Genomic DNA, 21,625 nt, shown 5'->3' with positions numbered 1-21,625 from the left:
AAAGTTTTATAGCCACATAAAATTGTTTTCTTATGGACACAGCTCAGTAAAAAATGTCAGCAATATTAATTATAATAAAATAAAAAGACTAGGTCATAGTAATGTTACTGAATCTACTGTAGAGTAGCAGTAACATCATGTAATTTGCAGCAGGGTGGAGAAAGGTTTGTGACACATCTGGCATCCTGACTACTTCTCTTTAAGTGGTGGCACTGAATGTCAGTTCTGCTTCTTTGGCTAATGAGTTTTAGGTAATTAAGCCACGTGCAAGAAACGGAGTATCTTTTAGAAAATGGTGGGTAAGGGCCTGCTGGGACCATAGATCAAATAGATTAATGTGCATAAACCAAACAAAGCAAGTTGTTTTTGTAAGAAAAGCAAGGATTTCCAGCTGAAGACAGACAGTGATATGGAAGGCTTAAATCAACTGGCAGAAATAAGGGAAACATTTACTGAGAAATACAGAAAAATAAAAGAAAACTTCAGTTTGTGCTGAATGAGAGCCCATGCCTTTGGCACAAAGATGGTGAAAAGCCAGTTCTCATTTTTTCTTCTTCATTCCCAAAGTGACTACTTTTAACATGAATTTTGCTTAGTCTTAAGGAAGAAGAGAGTTTAGGGAGTCTCACAACTTCATTTTAGTACTCTAGTATACTGAAATTAACTATTGTTTTTGGGATTCTGGTGCAATTTTTCACCTAAAGGAAGAGCTTCCTGTTCCTGAGATGGAGCTGTAATGTAGCTTACAGAGACACAGCAGCACATTTCCATTTCAAAAGTTCACAGTATTATGACAACTTTGTTGTATCAGAGGGTATTTTTGGTTGCTCTTAACTTTTCTCTTAGTGTTTAGTAGATTTATTCTAAGCACATATGAATGTACACGTTTGCTGCACTGTATGTAGGTTATTCATACAGCCTGTTTCAGGCAACAGTATGTCTGAGAGTTTCCCATCATCCAAAAGGAGCTTCTTAAACATGACATGTAGATATTTATCTCTGGAAATGAAAATATGGAACATGGTTTGCTTTCTGTTCAATTAATAATGGTGGTTTTTTCATTAGTAAGCAGTATATGAGCATGGGGAACTTGTAATTATCAAGAAAATAGTGTATTTAAAAATATTTCCATTTTGCCTTATTTCTGTTTGCTGCAGGCAATGTGCCTCTTTTTACTTTTACTTTGACACTTACCGTAGAATGTAGCAATGCTCCAGTTCATGCATGGAAATGGGATTCTTCTTGAGGGCAGTTGTAATGTCAGTCACTCGATGAATGGTTTGTTCATTCAGTCTTCCAGTGAAACAGCTGTCATTTTTGAAAGATGACGTAAAATATGTCATGTAGACTTCCCAAGGCAGTGTCCTCAGAAAAACTTGTGTGCTTTTTGACATTGAACTCGAGCCTTTGATTCCCTTGAAGAGGCTGGAAGCTCCCCAGTGACGTTTCAGAAGCACTTCTGTTTTGACTGCTAAATGATGCTATTTAAATTCTTCATCACCCCATAGGGCTGGCTCTGCTCTACGTCCATTTCTTACCCTGTGCTTCGTTTCATGTATTTGTGTAGTGAAGACCAGCAATATTAGGCTGTGTTAGCTGGGATCAAGCTGCGTTTTTTCCCAAAATGTTGATCCTGACTTCACAAAATGAAAAACTATACATGGGGTCATGACTGAATTTTTCTAAAAAGGAGGGAAAGTATAAGACTGGTTGCCTCTGATGGATGAGGTTAATTTTTAGCACGGTAGCCAGATACATTGCAGAGCTTTAATGCTCAAAATGTTTCCTTGGGGTTCCATCTATTGTAATAATTTTCTCAAATTTTATGATAAAAACTTCTAGTAATTTTTTTGTTCTTAAATATATTCAATTCCGTATCATTAAAATTACTTTTTATAGGTAATATACATATCCTGGGTTTTTCTGGAAAAATGTTAATATTTAGTTTGTGAGCAAATTTCAGAAAACCGTTATGTTGGAACTTTGTTAACATCAGATTACATAAATCTTAGAGTAATCATGTTGCTTCTCAGTTTCTCCATCTGAGATAGAGCTGGACCTGTAGGTCATTTCCCCATGTTGAAAGTTGTTGTTATTGAGCATAGTACTAAAAATTTGGTCTGTCTCGTACATTGATTCATGTTGTAAATTTAACAGAAAGTACAGAAATAGTGCTTCTCCTCAGGTTGCTTACATTTTTAAAAATGTGAAAATGGTAAATGGACATTTCAGTGTTCATTTTACAGCAGTTAGAGTCAGTTCTACAAATGGAAGATAGTGTCTCATTTCAGAAGTGGCTTTTTCATTGAAATGGAAGTTGGGTAGGATATGCCATAAGAAGAAGCATTTTTTATTAAGTCTTCACTTTTTTCTTGGTTAATAGTTACTGAGAGCAAATTATGGTGATTTAAATGGGCCTTAAAGTACATTATTGTCTAAATATGGGAAATTTTCCATGTTGCAATGAGCCAAGGCAGCAGAAATTGTTGAAGTAAGTAGAAGGATAGCAATCTCACTTGTTTGAGTATTTCACCGTTTGAATAGCATTTAAAAGTTGATTTTTTTAAGAAACATCGCTAGCATTTCAAGATTCCCAGTAGATAACATGGTTGATGTTGTTTATTGATGGCTTTCTAGGCAGTTAATATTAGTGCAAAATAATACAAACATGATAGCTACAACAGTAGGTTATTTTTTGTCTTAAAAGTGAATGGGTCTGGCTCTCGTAGACCATTCTCTCATTCACAGTCTTAAAATAGTTCTATTTGTGCCCATTAGAGTGTAAGTAATTAAGTTATTTACTGAGCAACTGTCAGAGGAATTTAAGTAGCTTCTGGAGCAAATGAGCTTCGATGCTTAAACCATAGTATTTTGCGGAGTCTGCCTTTTCCTTTGCAAACAAGCACATCTCATTGAATTGCTGCTGTGTGGTTAAGCAACAATATGTAAAAGCTGATTGTGTAGATTAGTGATGCTTTAAATACAGTTAAATATAGTTAAATCAACAAATTAATGTTTTAAGAAATGACTACAAAAATATTATTTGATTTAGTCTTTTTCTGTATGAAAAGGATTGTCATTAGTTTGAACATTCAGACCACAGAATGCTTTGCAAGTAGAGGAGGTGAGGCACTAAATGAAAAAGTGTTAGATATCTAGATATACAGTAAAGAGTATTTTATACAAGTGATGCAAAACGTCTGCAATGACTGAGTCCATGAAGTTTTTATGGAGCTTTTTATGAAGTATATTTAGTATAGTTTGAGGTGAATGTTATGGTTTCCAAAATTAACGAGAAACTTTTTTGATTATTAGTGAAGTGTCAAGCTGTAATTGCTGTTGGTACCATGTAAAATTGGTTTTAAAGTTTTCCAGTGTGAGGCTTATAATGCTTTTTCCCAGATTATTTTTACAATGTTATTTTTTTGGGTTGAATGAGAGCAGTTGAGGAATTACTTCATTGGGTTACTTTTTATTGTTCAAAAGGCTTGACTTCTCTGCCCACTTCTGGAGCCTGAGTTTATCTGATGGGCATTTTACAGAGAAAAAGCAAAATGTTTCAAGAAAAAAAGATGCTTTTTGCAAAAATTTGTGTACATTCAAACTCATACTGTAGAGATTGCAGGCTTTGGTAGCAGGAGTCTCAAGGCGCTGAAAAAGTCCAGACATTTTGGAGAAAAGTAGTAAGACAGAACTGATCCAGGTTTTGTCTCTGTTCCTTTGTCATTTGCCTTGAGTCTGTAATGCTATGGGCAGCTTGTAATTTATTTTTGTTTTGTTTTTGTCACCTGCTCTGTTTTGTTACAATTTAGAAAATGTGTGCTGTATGCAAGCTCTGGAGCCTGTTTCAGAAGGGCAGGTGGGGCAGTGTGTGTGTGATCTGGCCCCTGCCCCTAGGTGTATCAGGATTGTTACAGCAAGTTACATAACTCTCTATGTTGCAAATTGTGGAATAGTAGCCCCTGGTTCCCTGCTTCCCTAATCCCATATGAGATGGAAGACAGCATGTGCTGAGACCTGAAGTCAGTTTTCTGAGTAAACCCAAGATGTGGGCAGGAGGAGTTTTATGTGGAAGTTGCTGGAACCTGTGGGGTTATTTGAACCAGCTCTTCTGACTGAGTGCCACCTGGATGAGTCTCTGTGAAGTGCACAGTGTCCACTGTCAAAGAAAGAAGGCAGAGCCATGAACTCCATCTTGGGCAGGTTTGAGGGTAGTGTGGATACTGTATTTACTTCTGTCAGTATCGTGAGCACTGCAACTTGCTGGGGCTTGCATCAGAGAAATTATAATCTTAAGTAGCTATCTACCTCAGTTGTATTTTTTATTTTTTAATTTTTTAAAAAAATTCTATCATTGTAATTTATTTTTAAATAATGTTTTAACATCTGTACTACAAGATTTTCCTAACATCTGAATCTTTGTGTCACTAGACTTATGTACCGTTTATTTCTCCAAACCTTATCCTTTCTTTTTTGAAACATCATTCCCCTGAGGTATTTTCAAATGCCAGGCTTACAGCTGCTGTCTTTCAAGTTAACTTTATCACTTTCCTTCTCTGAAGGCTAATTCACACTGAATACTATACTGTTCTGTAAGTGGCCCAAACATACTTCTCTCTTCCCTGTAGATGTTATTTTTAACTGTAGTGACTATTGGAGCACGAAACTTATTAACAGGGATCGATGAGCGGCTTTGATGGACTTGGGCATGTGAAAGAATGCTACAGAGGCTGCCAACACTGGATAAAGACTGTCAGGAACTGGTGTTTTTCAAAGAAATTCTTGAAATAAAACTAAATGCTGGTTTGCTCCTATAGCTGAAGATAAACTCTTCAGACCCTTTGACACAAGCATTTCCCATTTACAGGGATTATGAAGACTGTATTTTGCTGTATTTTAATCATTTCCCTGCACCCTTGTGCCAAATTGGGCTTTTGAGTTGCTATAAAAGTATGAGACATTCATTATTCTTTTATGTGTAGCAAAGTGGAGTTGGCAGATGTTAGCCTGTCTTTCAGAGTATTCGATGTCTTCTACAAAATAAATTTTATAATCAATAATCATTTACAAAACCAAATCCTAAGCATGAAATAACATATATTTATAAATGTTGATGTCTTTTCAGGAATAGTATCTTATCCTTGTTGTCATTCATATGCTGCTAGAATTTACCTTTATTATGAACTACACCTTGGTCATGTACAGCTCCACACTTTCAGAGGTTTTAGCAGTACCTACTGTTAACTTAATGCTCCTGTCCTATTTTTGATCTTTGTTTTTGATTTAATCTTTGTTTTGCTTCTTACAAACTTTTCTGTTTAAATATGGTTTGAGTGTGCCACACCTAGAAAATGTAAAGCCCAAGTTTCTTTAACACTGAGGAATTCAGGCTGACAGTCAGTAGCAGCTATTTCAGCATCAGCTATTTTATATATTGAAAAACATACCTGTATATTGCAAAGTAATGAAATTCATCCCTGTACAAAAGGAAGGGTAAAGAAAATAAGCAAATCTGTCAACAGCTGCATTTCTTCAATCAGCCCATCTCTTGTATTTATTAAGCCTCAGTGGTCTTGCAATGCAAAGGAACCTGCTACGCTAAGATGTAATGAAAACTTTGAGCACATTTTATATGAAGAAATGAGACCACATTAAACAGTCACAATGGGAAATGTGGTGAAAAAAGAGCAGAATATTCTTTGGGGAGGATATAGGTACTCTTAGTTCCTAGTACAAAGCTTTTATTATATTGCTGTTTATGATTTTAAAAATAGGAGGGAATTTCAGCAGGGACCAGGGAAGTAGTTTACCTCTTTCTTGCCAAATGCAGAAGTTTGGAAGAGACTAGGGTCAGAAATAAACTGTGTCTTTCCCCTGAGATTTATTTTTTTTTGTTATTATTATTATTAAGCTTGTTGTTTTAGGCTGCCTGGGGAAGTGAAGTCACCTCTACTGTAACTCTGTATACAGTTCATAATTCAAATAACAGTCTTGAATATGTAGGGTTGTAGGGTTGTGAGAAAAGTCTGAACTTTTTTTCATTAAACATGTTTGGCATTTTCTGAGACATGTTAAGATTGCCTCCTGTTGTTACAAGAAGAGGAAAGAACGGATTATTCTGTTACAATGACACATTTTCCTAAACTGTTCTTTAATAGAAAATAGACAAATACATTGCTGGGAGATCATTTCTTCCTCAAAACATAATAAACAAATGCTCCATTTAATTCTGTTGTCTTTGTTCTCATAGATCAGAATTTTAATAAAACAGACCCAAATTATGTGCTGTAGAATGACCTCCACATAACTGGTAAAATTTGCTACAGTGAAGTGAGCTCAGCGACCCAAAATAGACCCACCCTTTGTTGAGTGGGTCTTGATGTCCTCATGTGGGCTGTCCCCCCTTACTCTTATTGCTGGTGTGATGAGAAGAAAGGCGACATAGTTACTTAGCCTAATTGTTCCTCTGCTGTAGTTTCATATATTTTCTGGCTAGCTGAAGTGGGTGTCACTAGTAGTGCTTGCTTTGGCTGGGCTGGTATCAACCAGTGCTGAGCTGAGGGCTCACTAGTGCAAACTGGTTCTAGATGAGCACTTCTGCATATGTGCTTAGGCAAGTTCTATCATGTGTGCTTAGGCAAGATAATCTGCACAGCACCGTGTTCATTAATTAGAAGATTGATCTGAGGCTGCAAGCTTCAGAACAGTTTTAACTTGCAGTTTTGGTGATTGTCCTTCTTGCCATGCAAGAAAAGATCATATGTATAACTGAGATACCATTTCAAATAGAAAGGACCACACTTGTGTTGTAGAATCTACAGTTGCTTTTCCCATGAATTTGCTAGCCTGGACTGCTCTGAAAGTGTGTGCAAGAGAATCCTGCTTCCCCATGAGGTGCTTTTCTTCTTAGAAATGTGAATACATGCAGGCTGAAAAACAAGCAGCATATTCCTCCCCATAATATTTTCCCTGTATCTTGCTTCTTTCTCCATGTGATTGTATGTATTACTTGTCCACCTGCCTTAGCAGCCCCATCCTGAAGTGCTTTGTCAGACAGGTGCACATCCTGCAGGCCATGTTTTCCTTGTCCAGCAGAATGGGATGTGCATCACTGTCATGACCCTGCTTGTTCTTATCACTAACATTATACTCAGATAATTCAGTCATATTTCTGGATTGAAATCCATGTGGAACTGAATCCAGTTTAGGTCATCTATCTTGCCCCATGCTTCATTCTTCTTGTAGCTGTGCTATGACAGTCCCAAAATAACTATAAAAGGAAAAAAAACCCACATGTAGTGTGACCTTTTGATGGCAGTCTGTAAGTAGAATTGCCAGTGAATTCAGTCCCAGTAATACCGGCTGAGTGTTCTTGTGGCTGACACCTTTGCAAGTCAGGGTTCCTGTTACCAACCTGGTGTCCCTCCTTGCAGAGTATACCTTTTAGAAGAAAAGTGTTAAAGAAATGAAAGATGAAGAAAAGAGATCCAGAATAAAGAAATAAAAAAACCTTCTCTCTTATTCTGTTTCATTAAATTTAGGAGCATCTTCTTGGCCTGGCCAGTGTGTCCAGAAATGTTTTACTAAACTTCAGAAATAATGGAGGGAAAGGGAGAAAGAGGAGTGGAATGCTTTTGATATCACTATTTATACTTCAGCTTCTATTTTCCATTGTGGCTTGAATCTGATCCTGCTTGAACAGATTTCTGAAATACGCTCTCAATACTTATTCAAAGGTCCTTACAAATGTTCTAACAAAATTCCTTCTGCAGCATCCACCCTGCCTTTATTTTCCTCTGCTGGGGAATTTATTCCATGGTGACCTCTCTCCCTAGCTTGCAAGGAAGGGGTCATTTAGGCACACTGGGCTGGGCTTTGACTCTTTAGAAAATAAATGCAAAATCTTGCTTCATTTAACACAAATCTGTTAGGTTGGTGTAAATTGGAGAATGGAGACAAGAAGAGGAGTGATACCACAAGATTGCTTTCTTCCAGCACTCTGCTTGCTTTCACACACTCATCTGTCACAGCTGTCTCGAGTCAATTTTGATATGATGGACTTTATAATTTTACAGTTTACAGGCTGTTTTATAAAATGATGCATGGTACAGTACATCAGAAAGGAAGCATAAGCTATATTTCTTTGATGTTTTATGGCATTTCACTGTTAATTGGCATCTTTTTTCAGGTAGCTGGCTCACAAATAGATGTGCTTGTGAGCAGTAAATACTAGAACTTTTCAAAAGTGTAAAATTAACCCTCCTGTCCCTGAAGACCTGTTGGCTCCACTGGGAGGGAGAAATTAATTTGCTGACAGATACTACTTATAAAGAAACAACTAAGATACACTAATATCCATCCTGGTGTGTTAGTTCTGAGCATGGGAAATGGACACAGAAGGAGAATGAATAAGAAATGCCAGGATGAGATAATTTCTAGTTCTAGGGGAAAATACATAAAATGATATACTTTGGTTAATCACAGCATGGCTTACATTGCTTTTTGTCCCTAATAATAAAGAATTTCAGTTGCATATTTTTGACATCAAAGAGGGAAAGAAGACACTGAAATATTAAATTTAAAAAATCAATATAAAATATAAATCACATGATAACATATAAAAATGCATCATCTAATATGCTTGAAATATTTAAGCATATGAAATGAAATATAAGTTGGGACTAATTTTGCTGTCTTGGTTAGTATACATTTAACATTGCTGGAGATTTTTTGCATGACTTGATATATGCACAGTCATATCTGGCAATAATTTTCTTCATTCATTAGTTTTATTTAGACCTGTAAGACCCACTTGTATGAATATGAGTTTATATTCTGGTAGACTTAGATTTCAATTATTTTTTCAATATTTTTCTCTAATTTTTACTTTAAAATTTTTAAAATAGGCAATGGAAAATGCTTTAGAGTAATTCTAGAAGACAATGCCTTATACTTATAAATGCAAAATGTAATTACAAGAATGCATCTTCGTCATGGGCTTGTTCATTGAAGTTTTCTTTGTAGATTTTGAGAGATTGTATTTAAGTGCGTTCATGGGTTTTGAGAGATGGCATTTTTCCACTATCTCACGTGAAAAAAGTAGATAAGAAATGAAATTGAATTCAGAGAGGACCTGAATGTAAATCTACCTACCAAGTAAAATAAATGAAAAATGAAATACTGAATAGGAGAATAAGATACTATATTGATTTTGCTTAGGTAATAAACAGAAAATGAGTTGAGAATTACACTTTTCTGTTATTTTGTTTTAAACTCTTCCATACTGGTGGAACTAAAGGTCAATTTTCAAACACTCTTTGGAGTAAAGGTTGTTCTGTTCAGTATTGAGGATGTTCTTGCACTATCGAGATGACAATTTCCCACTTCTGTAACTCAAAATGGCATTCTAATGAATTCAGGAGACTTTTCTAAACACATTACTGAATGCTCCTGATTTATTTTGTGTAATGATAATATCTGGTTTATTTCAGGTTTTGTTCATAGCTTAAAGCTTTGGCCTATTGTTTGTAAATGTTGAGACTGCTGGGGCAGTAGTGATCACTGCATAAGAGGAACTCATTTTGTGGTCAGTAAAAACTTATCAACAGATCTAGTGCTGAGTGAGTTGGTTTCAGAAAGGACTCTTAAATGTTCTCTCTGCTCAGTAAAGCTTTACTGAGTTCTTTGTTCTCTGACTTCTAAATGCAGATGATTAATTTTCTTATACAAAATTAAGCTCTTATTATCAAACTGAATTTTTGTATGTTGGGAACACACTTGCATAAATCTAATGTATTAATTGATTATACTTTATTTATATTACACTGATTTATAATTACTTAATTACTTGTTTATATGAAAAGTATTTTTTTATTTGCAGAGGTCTTTTTATTTCTATCCATGACCGGGGTCACATTGCTACAATGCTTAAATCCTGGCCAGAAAGTGTCATCAAGGTAAGTATAGTTTTAGTTGCATAACAGAGCTATTCGTACCCAGGATTAATTGGTTAAGATATTTTTTTAGGAGCTTTTTATCAGTTTAGATTTTGGTGATTTCTTAATTCATTTTTTCAACAGAAAGAATGCTGTTACAGCCAAAGTCTGAGGCACTTAACACTTACTTTTTTAGCTATAGGCGTCCTTTACTGATTAATTGGTCAATTGAATAGTATGGAAAAAAACAAACCCTGAATGTTTTTTTTTGAATTTCAGGAAATCTAAGAATGGTTGAGGCAGGAAGGCACTCATTGGAGCCATCCTCCTGCTCTAACAAGCTCAGTCAGGACAGGTTACTCAGGGCTATGTCCAGCCATTGAGTTTTGCATATCTCCAAGGGCAGAGGCCCTACATGATCTCTTGACAACCCCATTCTGGAGTTTAATTTAATAGTTCTCCACTTATGGTGCTTCATGATCTCTCTTAAAAAAAATACTAAATTTCCAACTAAAATGGTTTGCTACCGAGCATGAGGAGGGAATGACTATGTTTTCAGCTGTTTGCCATTCTGGGCATTTCTGTCCTTTATTTTTTATGAAAAGTTTTTCTTATTAGCATAGACAGGGGTTTACTAAATTACTTCTGTCAATGAGAGCACGTGCTTCCTAATATGTATAAGAGTGTGTGTGTGTATATATATATGTATGTATATATGTATACACACACTTAAATGTATGTATATAAGTATATGTATAAGTATACATATAATATATATGTGATAAGTATAAGTATGATGAAGTATATTATTTACTAAAGGGAAGAAGACATATATCTTTGAAGGGTAAGAGCCAGGTGGTTGTAGACAGCCCTGACAAAGGTCAGTAGGAGTGACTGGCTCTGGTTCTGCTGAAAACAAACATGACAAAACCCAGGAGTTTGTGGTTCTTCTTTTTTTGTGGATAACTTCCTTTTGCTTCCTACTCTATTTTCATACTGTTGACAGAAAAATGTGAGAGGGAACAATGCCAGTTCTCTTGTAACGTAATACTAAATACCTCTCTTGTGTATTCTTAAAAGTTTTAAATGAAAGTCCCATTTACAGTGAAGCAAGAGTCTAAAATAGTGTAACAAAACCACAGTAAAATATAATAAAACAATTTCTTGCTTTTGTTGTACTATTGATTTGTTTGCACCAGTTATAGTTTTTACATGTAAAATAAAATTGATGGTAAGAAAACAATGGAGTACTTAGTACATACAAGCAAGGAAGTGATTTTTACAGTGCCTTCATTTCTTCCTCCAGGCTATTGTGGTCACTGATGGTGAACGTATTCTTGGGCTTGGAGACCTTGGCTGTTATGGAATGGGCATTCCTGTTGGTAAACTGGCGCTTTATACGGCATGTGGAGGAGTAAAACCTCATGAGTGTCTACCAGTGATGTTGGATGTGGGAACAGATAATGAGGTAAATCCTTTCCTGAGGTGTAGTGAAGGGTTTTTGTTACAATACTAGCTTTGATTCTGTGCAAACTAAAATGTCATAAGGAAAATGTCTCATCCTAATATACAGTGTAATCATCCTAATGTGCAGAGTAGGCTGTTTTGTAAGGTTTAAGTAATTAAGGACACTGTTGTCTATAAAAATGTGCTGCATACACAGTACATGTTAAAATGCAGTGTAGGAAATTTGGTCTCAAGAAGAGGAGGATGATAGAGTTAAAAATATAATTTAAGGCAGCATTCCTTCTCCAGTCACAGAATTTCTCTGCAGTGATTTCTGATGTGAATTCTGGATTCATATTCAGAATAACTGCTCCTCGTTTTGAAGAGCTTGAGGCTGTAGTCTTATCTGTGCTGGCAAGGTGTGTCTATGTACTTCAGTTTTATGTTCTGTTTGTCATAAAAAGTACTGTAGTGCTATAAATTTTCCCGAAGTGATGTTCTAGTGCTTCAAGTAGGTGGACCTTACCCTCTAACTTGGCTTCTAATTTGTGTGAAATTCAGAGATTTAAACTTGCTGAAAATTGGCTCTCTTCTTTCCAGTACTCTTGGGATTACTGGTTAATTACTTGGCCTTGATCTTCCCTTTTTTTTGTCTGAAAGAATATTTGAATACTTGAAGACTCTGAACAATGTCAAATTAAAAAGTAATCCACCTGCAATGTGTGTACATTTTTGTAGACGATGTTGTATTATAAATTATACAAGTGTGATAAATGTATCAGAGATTTATGTGTGTTACAGCTATAAAAAAGCAGTCCTGCACCAGTAAATTTAGCTGGGGCTTCTGGATTATTGGGTTGGGTGTGTGCATCTTCAGCTTTATACACACACCCTCACCCTTGCCCCAGTGGGGTCATTTAGACAATGCCTGATGAAAGTATTACTGAACAAGAAATGTCTGCTCCCCTCTCTCTTTGTCCCACCAGAGCCTCCTCCGAAAAGCAGACAGGCTTTCTTGTGGGATGTATCTGAGCGCTATAGCAAGTAGCCATATCAAATCACATACAAGTCTCATTAGCTGCAAAATATTTTTATTTTTGGTTTGAGCAGTTGGGACAGTTTTGTAATCTAATAATGACTGTTTCTAGGCAGTTAATTGCATTGGCTACTTCTGATAATTCATTAGGCTTTTAATTTTGTTTTTATGCTTGTGTTTTGTTGTAATTTTAAATTTTTGTAGCATATTATTTGCTTGAAAGATATCAAATGTCTATATATGCACACCACAACAGCAAAAGTAGCTTATCCATGCTAATAGACCAACTTTCATTTCACTGTTCTTGTGACTAAGCATTGAGTTCAGTGTGTATGAAGGAGTGGCACATAAAGTATAACAATGTGCATAAAATTTGTGTGACCTAAAGTTTATTGATGCTCTGAAATATCTTTTGATCAGGAGGATGCCTTTTGGTTTTTTTTCACTTTGGGATATGGCTTCTTATACTAGGACTATAGGGAATGAGACCTCTGAATTCTGTTTTTGGGATAAGATTGCTGTACCCTTTAACTTGATTACATGACATAGGCCTGATAGTATTCATTAATTGGAGCTTGGATATAGTTCCCAGGCTTCTTTAGTCAAAGTCAGGTATCCTGGGGCACAATCTCTCCTAATTTCTTCTGTCAACACCTTTCCTCTCACCCAGCAGCACATCCCTGTTCCCTCAACACTTACTCATGTAACCCATTGATGAGTCACTATAGAGAACTGAAATGACCAAAAAGCATCCACATTTTGCTGGCTAAGCTGATTATAATAGGCCAAGCTGGCATGGAATTGCATTGCAATTCATTATCTTAAAAGCTAAACTTCTGAACAAATAAGTGTATTTTTAGGCTGTATTTTCTTAGTCTAGTCAGGATTTTCCATGGTAAGACACAACAGAAATCATTCTCACAACTTGTGCACATATAAATAATAATTATGCTGGACATTTTGTTTTAAACGTGCAGTTGTTTTCCATTTAGATTAGTTCCTTCTCCTGTTCTGTGGGGGCCTCCCTGCTTCAAAGGAAGCTTTAAAAATGTTCTTTTGCCAACTATAATGTGGAGGTGCACAACCTGCAAATTCTCCAGAAAGATTAAGTCTTATGCTAAAGCAGATTGCAAAAAAACCCAACTTCACAAGTCCTCCTTCCGTATTGTTTTGTTGTGTACAGAACTCATAACACTAACTTTGAGGAGCAACTCACTCAGTTTGAGATGGTATTAAAGTCTTTGTTACTGTTAGTTTTAGCAGAGGTATTTTTAGCTAAGGTATTATCCTGTTACTCATAAAATCAAGGAAAGAAAAGAGGAGCAAGTAGAGCATTTTTATACAGTTGCCTAGATAATAAGCAAGGGAAATGGAAACTGCTTATTTATGGGTAAAAAATTGACCTCCTAGAAAGTTCCATGTGACCAAGCCAGTAAATGGTTCCATGTAGTCAGTGTCCAAAAGAAGCGTTGTTGACTGCTGCCAAAAATAACAAGCCTGTTTCTTAAGGTATTGACAAGGCGAGTAATTACTGAGGAATGTTTTTATTCAAAGCATTTAAAATATTTAAAATGCTGCTAGTTATTTTCTACAGTGGCAGTCTCACTAAAAGTTATGCTTCGCCAGTAGCTATGTATATTTTAGGTGTGAGGATGGTGCATCTTGGGTAGGATTTCAATACAATTAAAACATACTTAGGCATTAGTCTGAGTGCTGATATGAAAGTGTTGTTGGAAATCCTGATGTGGTATGATCTCTGGATCCTGAGTGTTCATCTAATGTTGCAGAGGAATATGATAAATCCCCTTGCAATAGTTAAAGAAATAGAATGTAAAAGAAAAACGAGTAATTGTCAAGATACACACAGCTTCAATTTAGTGGACATCTACCTGAAACACATGTTCAGCACTGGAAGAGGGATAGTTTAAGGATGATGGAAAAGATCAAGCTGGATCAAAGGGATTTAAGCATTAAAACATTTAAACATCAAGATTTGAGTGATGATTGTTTTCTAATTAAAGGTTATGAATAAACTCTCACAAAATAAACAATGTTGAGACAAGCCTTGTTGGTTAAAAATCACTTGCAGTTTAATAAAATGAAACAAATAGCAAAGCCTAGTAGTAGAAACCAAGATCAAAAACTATAGGCAGTAAAAAAGAAAAAGACACTAAAGAAAAGTAACTTCATGAAAATAATTACGGATAGTGAGAATGAGGTTTTCTGCTTTTCCTGATGCTTTTCCTCAGTGATAGTACATATGAAAGTGATTGTCCCTATAAATACGGTAGATACTTCTTAAAAGTAAGTTTTATCTATCTTGGCAAGAAGTCCTATTTCTCTTTTTAATAACAGCAAATTAATAAGTTGAAAAAGCTTTAAAAGTATGTCAAGATCCTTAAATAAGAATGTCCAAATAATGCTTTGTGAGTTCTTTAAAAAAAAAAAAAAAGAAGTGGTAAAAGTGTTCTCTGTACCATGCTGAGATGGGTGTGGAGGAAATACTAGTTTTTTCTTAGGTGTATCTGGGATGAATTGAAAAAATCAGGAAGATTGGGTTAAAGGTAAGGGTCTTGTTGAAAATGATCCTGGTCTAATGAGCATTTACAGATTTTTGGTTGAATTATTTTTTACCTTTGAAAGACATTTGAATTCTTACTGTTTCTTTTAAGTAATGCAAAAGCAAAGCAGGCCTCCTGTGTTACTGGAGAAAGTACTATTTAAAATATGTATTTCTGTGAGGAATAATAAAATACTTGTGGGTTTATGGTATCTCAGGGGATTTTTTTCAGCTCTGCAATGTTTAATATCTTTATCAGTAACTTGGAGGCAGTATTTTATTGTTCATGGGTCACAAAAGAGACATGGTTTAGTTAAAGTACTATTATCCAGACAGCCGAGTAATGAAATCTAGCAAGACTGATGCCTTCTGTTATATAGAAGTCAAACCAATGGTGAAATGGTTTCTTTTGACCATAAAAATTTTAATCTAATACTGGATGCTTAGCAGAGGAATGAGAACTATGTTTATTTGATACCTTAGAAAAGAGGCTTTGACAAGTTCATGGCTGCCAGACCAATTCTAAACATGTGTAAATTTAATACTGGCAATGGCCAGTTGTGGGAGATTTGGAAAGATTGAGTGTTGGCTTTAATTTAAACTATTTACCATAAATTTCAGTTTAGGTAGAAAGCGTTCAACTCTTTCAAGCAGTACCTTCACATGATGTGAAAGAGCCAGGACAGCTCATATAGAAAGGACTTTTTACAGAGGCATTTTCTAGTAGAAGACATTGTGATGCTCTGAGCACCAGCACAGTGCTCTGTGGATTGCCCAGGGGTCAGAAGTTGTTCCAGCTGCAACGGCTGCAAGGAAGCTGGACACACAAATGTTCTCTTGCCCTGTGCAGGCGTAGCTTAAAAGCTGATTGCTCACATATATATATGCCCTTAATGTGCAGAGGAATACTGATGGCCAGTTCACTTTTAAAAAAACATATATCTGAATTGCTTTTTATTCATGTAACTGTTAGTCTTTTCTCCAAAGTAATGAGATAGGATGAGAGAAAATGGCCTCAAGCTGCATCAGGTGAGTTTTAGATGGAATATTAGGAACAATTTTTTCACAGAAAGGGTTGTTAAACATTGGAACTGACTGCCCAGGGAAGTGGTAGAGTCCCCATCCCTGGAGGTATTTAAAAGCTGTGTAGCTGTGGTGCTTAGAGACGTGGTTTAGTGCTGGACTTGGCAGTGCTGGGTTGACAGCTGGGCTCATTGATCTTAAAGGTATCTTCCAGCCTAAGTAATTCTGTGATTCTATGATTTAAGCACTGAAAAGTGCACAAGAGAGAGAAATATGCAGGGCAGCTGCTAGGGCAGCTCCTTCTTCATTTGCGACAGTTCAGGGACTTGTGGGTTGCTATTTCAAGTATTTTCCTGCATGCTTGCTTGGGAATATTTTTTTCTCTTAACTTACTAAAATACTGGAGTACAGGAATGTGATGGTTCTCACAGTTGCCCTAAATAGGTCAATGAGCATGCCTGGGCTGGCAGTTCTGACTCCTCTGGAGGAATGACAGGCGTCTGTGCTGGAATATGCAGTCCAGAAAAGCTGAGGTGCAAATTCATTGTGAAGGAGAAAAAAACCCCACACTGTTTTATTTTGTCAGAATCAGTAGTCGCCTTTTAAGTCTGTTCAGTTATTTGAAGTGGACTGAGTGTGTTAATAGAGGGAACAGACACATCTGATTTTATAGATGCATGTTCTAAAATGGAGTGGTTTAGTTTTATCTTTCCAGTGTGTATCAAAAGGTCCATATCTAAAATAAATATGGCATCATCATTCTCTCATAAACATGCTTTATTTAAATAGCAGCAGTGCATGGAATTGTGCTGGCATCCAGGTTACACTTGCAGACTTAAAAGATGCTCTGGAGAAAGTATGGCACTTACAAGACCCACCATTCATTTTCCCTTAGTGCTGGGACTGGTGGGTGACATGTTTGAGTGGATCACAAGTATCTGATGTTCTTCAGTGATTTTTGAGAGTTTTCCTTTTTTTGGTCTTTAATGCTCTTACTGAATAGCTACAATATGTCTGGTAATACATTCACAACTTGAAAATTTATTAACTTACTTTTACTCAGTGTTTTAACTAGGGTTGAGAACTTGTAAGTGTAGTAATAATTCTAGATTTACCCAAGATACTGAGATTTCCAGTGTGTTTCAGTCTTCTGAAGACATCCCCTTTGAGTTTGTCATCTATTTTGTCCCTAGCCTGCTGCAATTTTTTAGTTACTGTTTCCTCTGTATCTTCTGTCTTACTACGTATTTCCTTGGCTATATTAAACCTTCGAGAAGACTGTGTACAAATGTCTTCTGCGTCCTTGGGGATGCATTCTACTAATGATATATTAAGAGAGCTGAAACACAAAACACTGCCTACCCCTTTTATTAAGTAATTGTGCCCAGAGGGGAACAGCATTTCCCACAGTATTTAGAGCTGTTAAAAAGTTTTGACTTATTTGCAAATGTAGATCATTTGCTGTTCTTTACCATGGTGTTCCCAGGGGAACATATTGCATGTCCTCTCTTGTTTTCCTTTAGCTGCTTTTCTCATATTTTTTTAGGCAATTGTGAGTACCAGCATTTCTACCAATAAAACTCAAATATAAATTGGGCCTGGATTTTAAACATTTATTCTCTTTAAATATTTTTCCTTGTTCCAGAATATGTACACTGTCAGCATTTTCTTTAATGTTACAGTCACTTTTAATGGCCTCTGTTCTTTATTATTGAAGTAGAAAGGCATTCCACTAATGTTTACATTGCTGCTGGCTGTTATAGTGCTCATCTTCTTTTCTCGTAATAGAGGGGTGAAAAATACCTTGATCCTCATTTCTTGTCAGTAACAAAAATACTTTTTGTCCTTTCTAAATAAATAAAAAAAACAATGGAGCAAGATTTTTTTTTCACCAAGGACTCACTGTTGTTACTGTGCAGTAAAAGGTTACTTCATTTTAAAAAATTCATCCAGTTGTTCTAATAGAATTAGATTAAAGGAGACTTTCAAATACATATTACCTTTCTAAGATGCATGTTGTATAAAATATTGTTACATATTTCAGTGCCAGATTTACATCCACCATCATTCTTAATTGACTTTCCTTAAATTTTATGCTTTCATAAAATACTGAAGATGTGTTTGCAGTCTTCTTGTTCCCATCCAGCCTTTCCATTCTGGTATGCCCACTTAGGCAGAAATGTTTGTGCCTCTTTCTTTCCGATACTTAAGATTCAGTGGAATGGACAGTTATAATCTTGTGTTTGAATTATTAGTCTTGAGAGTCTGGGGCCAAACCAGGTAAGCTCAGAAAGACTTAAAAAGAGATGCAGAGCTTGACAGTCAACTTAAGCTCATCCTCCTTGGCTAATTTTGCAAGGGGAGCAGGTGCTGCTTCTTGCAGGGGAAGTGTCTCAAACTAGTCTGATGAATTATATTTTAAAATGGTTTTTAATATTTTTTTTTTTTACTTGTTGACTATAAAAAGAGCCTAGACTAGTTTAGATGTAGAAGTGTCCAGTATAGATTCTTAAGTTAGCTAACATGAATTCATACTCAGTTTGTACTTCACTTGGCTCTCTCTGTATCTGATACTATATTACTCAGGGGACTTTTAAAGAGGCTGAAACTTATTTTTGAACTTATGTCAACCTCTTATTAAACAAACTCCTGTTATCTTTGAGAAGTGTCATTATACTGATCTTTGAGAAATGCCATTCCACTCCTTAGTGCGTGAGAAGACCTCAGAAATTGTCTGCTATTTTTGATCCATTGTCATCCTTTACACTTAGTCATTTTGGCTAAGAGTATATGGTATTCTTTTTCTGAGACTGTTAATTTGTTATTGTGAAATTTGCTATTTATTATTATTTCTCTTGTGAAATATTTTATTTTGTTAGACCATGGAAAATGTGATAAAACTAGGTGGTGTCTCAGATTTTCATGTTTACCAAGCAACGTGTTGGTAGTGCTTTTTAAGACCTGAGAAGTTGAAGAGGGGTTTTAGAAGAAAGAATATAGATGGTGACACAGGATTTAAGTCTCGGTTTCAGCTGACACTAGAAAGAATGAGCTCTGTACTGATGTTACAGGCAATTCTGTCAGTCCATTTAATTTCTTCTTACTTCACGTTTCAGAGCAAGGGGGTCTATGAAAGAGGGCAGAAATTAATATCTGGAAATGCTTATTTTGGATAGCATGCATGAATATCCATAGACTAAATTGATGGCAGACTTTGAAGATACATTGGACATTTCCAATTCTTTATGCTCAGAAGACAGCAACAGATAGTGTTTGTTTTTGTTGGCTTTCACAGTAACTTCTGTCAACCTCCTCAGCAATTCCACAGGCAATGGGGAAGACAAGAGAAGGAATGGGCATAAATACAGCTATTAACACAAAAGATGGGAAAATATGTATTATTTATACTTCACATAAGATAGCCGAGCATCTGGGACAAAGCTTGTGACACTTGAATTGTAAAGGTGTTCTTATGAATGTTGACCTTGCACTAGAAAGTTATTTTGTGCACAGAATGACTTTCTCTTTTTCTTTTTTTTTTTCTTTTTTTTTTTTTTAGTAGTGACAGGACAGATATATAGTTGAGATGCCAGCACCAAAATAATATAAACATACTTTTTTCAGTCCAGGGGACACTGTTGGCGCGACTTGTTGGTGTAGGAAGAGGTCCAGCGCTTTTGGCTCTAGTCAAGAAAATGTCTGAATGTCAGCAGAGGAGACAGGGATGTCAGGGTCAAAGGAAGGACTATGTGGAAATAGCTTATGAAAGTAAATGAAATAAATAGACGTAAGTTAAAATAAAACTGAGGAGAGATCACAACAAGTGGTGGAGATTTATAATTACATGTGAATGGAAAAAGCCCCAAAGTATCAGAACTGTTGGTGTAGAAATGAGATATACTGGTAAACTAGAATAAGATTTTTAGTTCTGTAAATGGTATCTGTTGATATGTTAAAATTCTGTTCGATTACTTACCTGATGGACTTGAGACACTGCTGTCATAATGTACAAGCAGATACAATATTAGCAAAATCCTCTTTATTAGTATAATGTTAAATATGAATGGAAAAGGTCTTTGAAAGTTTTTTTAAGGCTTATGTTAGCTTTGTAGTTTTTCAGATGAAAGAAAATTATTAAGTTGGCATTCTTCTGAATACTGCTAATTAATAACAAGCCTTTACTGGTGTAATCTTCAAAACAATAAATCTTTGCTCTACTGATTTTTGCTGATTTGCACTTTGTTGGTGGTTTGTGTTTTGGGTTTGTTTAGGGTTTTTTTTTGTTTTTTGTTTTTTTTTTGTCTGATTTTGAAAGCTCGATGAGTCCTTATAATTAGACATTCCAGCTCCCTATCCTAAGCAATATTTGTAAATGTAAGTGCATGAACATTAAGGGAATGATGTGTGTTTGTTGCTTTGCAAAAATGGTATAGAAAAGTTAGACATAATAAAAGTGTTTGAACCACCCCAAGAATCTGTATCTTGTCACTTTCTTGATTAAGCTAAAAAATGTAATGTATCGAGATAGCTACACTTTTACTAACTTTACAGGAGAAAAGATAAGTATCTCCAACTTCCCTAAAGCGTTTCACTGAGGCTAGACTTGTTATTTAGGGTACTGTATAGTACCTGTAGTGCCATGAGTACTGTTTGGACTCTTCTTAAAGATTACTGTTTGGCCACCTTCTGTGATTTATTGTAGGCACTTATGGCTGGACCTTCAAGTAGGTTTTAGTGCATCATCCCTCATGTTTTTTAAGAGCAAGAAACTCTTGAAAGTTTGGTTGCAGTAATCTATTTCTGTTTTCTATAGCTTCCAGTTCCTATTATCCATCAGGTATGTTTCAAAGTGTAGAGTATTGTAACATGTTTCTTGACAGGACATGTAACTGAGATTTTAGTCATGTATTAGCTGGGGTTCATGAAGAAGAAATTGGACTCATTAACTCCGTGGTGCTTGTGGAAGGTCAGTTGTGTAGGGAGCTTAATGGTTCATCTGAACCTTTCCTGTGATTCAGTAAAAGCTTTTATAGGAAGTAGATATCAGGAGTTTTAGGAGCTTTCTTATGAGATTTCTTCTGAAAATTATATGAATAAAATACATGAGATTTCTCAGATTTCTTCCTGACTATTGTTTATATGTTAAAATATTAGTGATTACATGCAGCACAATGTGCTGAAGTTCTAAATGATGTTGGATTCTTTGGGACTATTGTTTTCTAGTAGGCAAATGATGAAGTTTTTCAAGAAATGCCACTGGCATGCAGACAACCATTTGTTTTCAGTTTTACTGTGTAAAAAAGTTATGCATGCTAAAATTGTGTCTGCTGAAATGTTCCTCCAAAACCATGGTTCTGAGTGTCTTCCAAGTTCCAACTCAAATTACAGGCATTTGTGGAATTGGCATTGTCCCTATCCCTGCAGACAGATGTTAACATCAGGAGAGTTCTCTCAGATTGTTAAACATAATGCAGAGTATTTATATCGCTGTTTTGTTTCGTTTTCTTAAAATACACAATGAATTACTCTCCCTGTTTCTCCTTACTAACTCTGCTAGATAGGGTTCTTGTAGCAGGTTGAATCATAGAATCATTTAGGTTTGAAAAGACCTATAGGATCATTGGG

At 35.8% G+C, this 21,625-nt stretch overlaps 1 protein-coding gene across 2 annotated transcripts in view; it reads left to right on the top strand.

The window, feature by feature from the left end:
- The window catches only part of ME1 (malic enzyme 1), a 154,122-nt gene that overhangs the window by 57,151 nt on the left and 75,346 nt on the right, over positions 1 to 21,625 (top strand). For both annotated transcript variants that reach the window (XM_058835049.1, XM_058835050.1), the window contains exons 4-5: positions 9,881 to 9,956; positions 11,242 to 11,403. In XM_058835049.1, the coding sequence (XP_058691032.1) occupies positions 9,881 to 9,956; positions 11,242 to 11,403 (238 nt within the window). The remainder of the gene's footprint in view (positions 1 to 9,880; positions 9,957 to 11,241; positions 11,404 to 21,625) is intronic.

This window comes from Poecile atricapillus, chromosome 3 (genome assembly GCF_030490865.1).
Source record: "Poecile atricapillus isolate bPoeAtr1 chromosome 3, bPoeAtr1.hap1, whole genome shotgun sequence".
Classification (NCBI taxonomy): Eukaryota; Metazoa; Chordata; class Aves; order Passeriformes; family Paridae; genus Poecile; species Poecile atricapillus.
This window is presented reverse-complemented; position numbering and strand designations above follow the sequence as displayed.